General features: G+C 56.6%; 1 protein-coding gene across 1 annotated transcript; it reads left to right on the forward strand.

Moving 5' to 3' along the window:
• The first annotated feature begins 444 nt into the window (after positions 1-444).
• alyref (Aly/REF export factor) lies at positions 445-4,348 on the forward strand. The gene is made up of 6 exons (XM_069194676.1): positions 445-821; positions 2,518-2,658; positions 3,265-3,412; positions 3,520-3,586; positions 3,694-3,886; positions 4,008-4,348. Exons 1-6 carry the CDS (start codon positions 570-572, stop codon positions 4,020-4,022), a joined length of 816 nt encoding a protein of 271 aa, XP_069050777.1. The 5' UTR covers positions 445-569; the 3' UTR covers positions 4,023-4,348.
• The last annotated feature ends 596 nt before the right edge of the window (positions 4,349-4,944 follow it).

Here is a 4,944-nt window from a genome sequence, read left to right on the forward strand (position 1 = left end):
CGCTCACCACACACCAGCTCTCAGTGGGGAGGAGAACAGTGTAATGAGGCCAATTCACAGATGGGGATTATTAGGGGGCCATGATTGGTAAGGGCCAATGGGAAATTTGGCCAGGACGCCGGGGTTACACCCCTACTCTTTTCAAGAAATGCCCTTGGATTTTTAATGACCACAGAGAGTCAGGACCTCGGTTTTACATCTCGTCCAAAGTATGTGTTGTATTGCATTGCAACCACCTGTGAACACTGCTAATATTGTCTTGTTTTTTTTAAATATGTCCGTTATGGACTGGAGCGCTGCCGGTCTCTAACAGGGAATACAGCACATACAGTACAGACTCCGAAAACTACAGCTCCCAGCAGGCTAAGCCATTCCACTGAGTGCGCAGGCGTCAACCCCGCCCTGCATGACGTCTGTGTCCGACGCCAGCCGCAGCGTCTTAAAAGGCGGCCATTGTGTTTTCTCCTCACCACTTCGTGCTCGGGTATCAGCGGGGGCGAGTTGCAGAGTAGGGATAGTGCGTGCGAGTTCGTTTGTCTCTATTGATAGGCTTAGTTCGGCGACTCGAAATGGTCGATAAGATGGATATGTCCTTGGACGACATCATCAAACAGAACCGGCAGCAGCGGGGCGGTGGCGGGGCCCGTGGCGGCAGGGGAGGCCGGGGCCGGGGAGCGCCCGGCGGGGGCCGAGGCGCCGGGGCCGGCCGGCTCGGTGGCGGAGGCGGCGGCGGCGGCTTTGGGGGTCGCGGCGGAGCAGGCCCCGTGCGGACCCGACAGAGCCTGAGCAGAGGCAGAAGCAGACCCACGCCGTACAGCAGGGTAGGAGAAAAGAAAGAGATGGGGAGAGAGAAAGAGGAAAAATGGAAAAGCGTGGCGCCCGAAAATGCCCGGGTCTGCGGAGCTTGTGCGTTTAATATCCTAACGTGCTAATAGAGCTGTTACTCACTGGAGTGTCTCTGGAGAAACAAAAATGGCTATATTTATTGCTAGATGTCCAATTTACCCGATTCACTTTCCTTTTTAAGGAAGAAAATAATTAAAATGCCTAATGTTTTCCTTTCTCCCCCAACCTCTTTAACCTTTCGTGTTTAACCTAGTTGAAAAGCGGGCGTTATCAGGAGACATGTTTGGTTTTTTTTTTTCGGGCTGCTATGCCGCCCGGGAGCGGAGAGCTCAAGTCTAAATTTGTTCGAGTGTCTAGAAAGAGCAAAACGCCATTTTTAACGGCCACGAAGACGCGGTGCAGCCGCCGGCGAGGACGGGAGGCCGGCGGCGGCGGAGGAGGGAGCGGAGCGCTGCGGAATGAATGAGCCGGCTTTGTGTGCGCCCGGCCGGGCTGTCCGGCCAGGAGGCGGCCCCCCGGAGCTCCGGGCTCCAGCCCCCCGCCGAGCAGCGCTGGCAGAGGCGGGGGAGGCTGTGGAAGGACACTGATCGGCCGGAGTTAGCCGCCGACTACACTGCGGTGGCCGTGCACCCGCAAGGGGTCTCCGCTTAGCTGATCAAGACAAAATGGCGCAGCTACAAAATGGACGCTCTCTGCAGGCAGGGCTCCGAGGCCTCGGACCGCAGCTGCAGCTGCCCTGCGGCGACTCTTCCACACGGGGACTCTGTTCCACTAGAGAGCCGCCTTTCTGCAGAAACACGATCGCGGGGGATCCACGGACTTGATCCTGCGGCGGGGCGGCGGACTCTCCGGGCCTCAGGACCGCAGGCGGAGGACAGGCTCGGCGAGGGGGGTGGAGAGGCGCCGCTGCACGGATTGGCCCCCTTTTCAACACCTGCGGCTGGAGTCTGAGGGACCCTCGGCCGGGGCGGCGGCGGGCTGGGACCTGCCCCCGGCGGGCGGGTTACCGGGACACTCGGTTTCAGAGGCGGGAGGTCGGATTGGCAAGGGGGCAGTGAAGGGGTAGGACCCGGCGCTGAGCCGACGGCGAGCACCTCCGGTGTGCTGGTGCCTTTTCCGGCCTTGTTCCCTTTTAAAGCTGTGATCAGTGCGCACCTGCACTGTAACCTTCCCGTTTCTCCAGGGTAGCGCAGTTTCAGCCATTGCTCCTGAGTCTAGTGTAGCTGCCTCGTTAGGTTTTAAACAGCATTGAATGCATTTCTTGAGCAGAATGTTCATTTTACCCACAAGGCTCTGTTGGGGGGGGTTATGTGGCTTCTCTTTTGGGGGGTGCACCTAGTGTTTGACCTTTGGGGGGGGTTCACAGTGATACTTTTATTTGGATCAGCTCCCGGAGGCAAGTTGTCTGCGGCCAGCTGGTGCTCCTGTCTGGTCTTGGGGGCTTTCCTGGTGGGGCAGGCGGAACCAGCCCAGATTGCTGCCTGACCGGGCTCCCCTCCTGGTGTGGGCCACGGTGGTGCGACTGGGTTCCTCTGGCTGCTGTTCCTCTCGGGAGCCGGCGTTAGCTGTGGGGTGTCTGCTGGCCTTCCTCTCGGAGAGCGGGGTCCTGGCGGCCTGGCGCAGCGTGCCGACTGGGAAGTCAGCAGGTGCGTTCTGTTTGCTCTCTTGCAGCCCAAGCAGCTCCCGGACAAGTGGCAGCACGACCTGTTCGACAGTGGCTTCGGCGCGGGCGGCGGCGGCGCCGGCGTGGAGACCGGAGGCAAGCTCCTCGTCTCCAACCTGGACTTCGGGGTCTCGGATGCAGATATCCAGGTGAGTGCTGACTCTGCGCGGGGGTGTCCTGGTTTGGACTGCGTGTAGCTCGCGTAGTGGCTGCATGTGGCTCTGGGATAACTGCAGTTCCTAAACTGGGTCTCGCCTCTCATTCAGGAGAAACACAGCACTGTAGCCCTTTCACTCAACAGCTCCGAGGCAGGGGTGTGCAGTCCTGGTCCTGGAGGGTTTGTTCAGAGCCCCCCAACCTCAAGGGGTCACAGAAGTTACACTGGTCCTATTGTGCCAGTGATTGAACTGTGCTGGGTTCATAACCTGCAGTTGCTGAGGTGACCCTTTTCCAAGGTGAAGCACATTTCCATGAGGGGGGGGTCCAGGCTCTCACCCGCAGGCTTCGGTGTGATTTCCAGAGGCAGGTGTTCCTGTTGCAGTGAGAGTGCTAGCATACAGATTAAGACACCTGCTCCTAGCCTTTTGGTTTGCTTTTGAGAAGCTAGATCGGTGCCTTTTCCTGTGTCTATCATTAGCCTACAGCTGTTGTGCCCATGGGGTAGCAGGGTGGAGTTGAGCCTGCGCGCCTCTCGTGTGGTGGGTGGGTTGGGCTTGTTGGCGAGCGCACAGACCTGATGGTGCCCTGTGTTCCAGGAGCTGTTCGCGGAGTTTGGCACGCTGAAGAAGGCTGCGGTGCATTATGACCGGTCGGGTCGCAGCCTGGGCACGGCGGACGTGCACTTCGAGAGGAAGGCCGATGCGCTCAAGGCCATGAAGCAGTATAATGGCGTTCCACTGGATGGTGAGTCTGTCCCCTGTTGTCCTCATTTTGGAATTAGGATTTTCGCCTGCTTGTCGTTTTTTTTTTTCCCCGTTTCGTTGAACTCATGGTGACCCTCTCCCTTGCAGGTCGCCCCATGAATATCCAGCTCGTCACGTCTCAGATCGACACACAGAGGAGGCCCCCCATGCAGGGGTAAGTGTGGAGACCAGCGCAGTAGATCCGTAGTGATACTGGGTTCCAGTAGACTGTAGTGGGGGTTCGGGATGCTGTCAGTAACGGGATGCCTCTCTCCTCTCCAGACTGAACCGAGGCGGCGGGACCCTGAACCGGAGCCGCATCGGGAGCAGCAGCGGCGGGGGCTTCGGGGGACTGCCCCGGCGGGGGGGGCGAGGCGGGGGCAGCAGGGGCCGGGGGAGGGGGGGCAGGAGCAACAGCAAACAGCAGCTATCTGCCGAGGAGCTGGACGCACAGCTGGACGCCTACAACGCCAGGGTGAGTGGGGTGATGGCGGGAGTGTGTAAGGGGTGCCCCGTGTTTCAACACCAGTACCTCGGCTGGTGCATCCCGGACGTGTTCAATGAGAGAAACTAACTGGGCTCTCTTCTTTTTTCAGATGGACACCAGCTAAAACCTCATCGATGTGCTTCTGACTCGACTGCTTTTCTCACGTCGGGGGAGGGTGGGGGGTTAGTCTGATATACAGGGGAGGTTTCTTCTAGGGTTTTTTTTTTTGGAGTAGGTTTTAAAGTCATGTAAAGTCCTTTTTGTTTTTCCCTTTTAAATGCAATGGAAACATGTTTTGTACTGAACTATTTTTTTGGAAAAAACAATGGTTGCCTGCACCTGTAGGGTTAAGGGGGATTGGGGAGGGTGTTGAAGTTGCTGTTGAAGCCCACTTCCCCTTCTCCTGCCCTGCAGATCATTGTAATAAACCTGCAGAGAATATTAACCAAACTCCCCGAGTCTGCCTGCTTTATTTGTGCTGGGAGAGGTGATGGAGAACTCCCCCCCCCCCCCCCACTGAAGTGTTCAGCTCGGGGTGACTGCGTCACACTGGTGTTGGACCTGCTCTCCTGAGGACATGGTGCTGTTAGCCTGCTCCCCCACGATGCACACACTGACCCCGTGGAGGAGGAAGCATCACGCCCTGAACACTGTAAAGACGGGCTGGTTTAGGACTAGATCATATTGAGTCATGCTGTTTTTTTTATCACCTGTCCTGTCCATCCTAGTGTTCACGTCTCAATGTTCATGTTTGAAAGTTGTAGAACACATTCAATTGTCACTGAACACATTGGACTCCCATTTTTTGGGCTTGGGCTGGCTCAGGGCTGTTTAAGGTTATCTGTAACTATTTTTAGGTTAATAAGGCTTGTGCATCCTGTAGGCTTTGTGAATCAATGGCTCTGGAATATTAAAAGTTTTTTTTTTAACCAAGTGGTGTGAGTGGATATGTAAATGTGCTGGTGCAACATGTCATGTTAATCCTTAAAGGTAGAGTAGGTTCAGTACCTGCTGTGACTTAGTATTCACATTGTGTAAGAATGTAA

This window comes from Lepisosteus oculatus, chromosome 9 (genome assembly GCF_040954835.1).
Source record: "Lepisosteus oculatus isolate fLepOcu1 chromosome 9, fLepOcu1.hap2, whole genome shotgun sequence".
Lineage (NCBI taxonomy): Eukaryota > Metazoa > Chordata > Actinopteri > Semionotiformes > Lepisosteidae > Lepisosteus > Lepisosteus oculatus.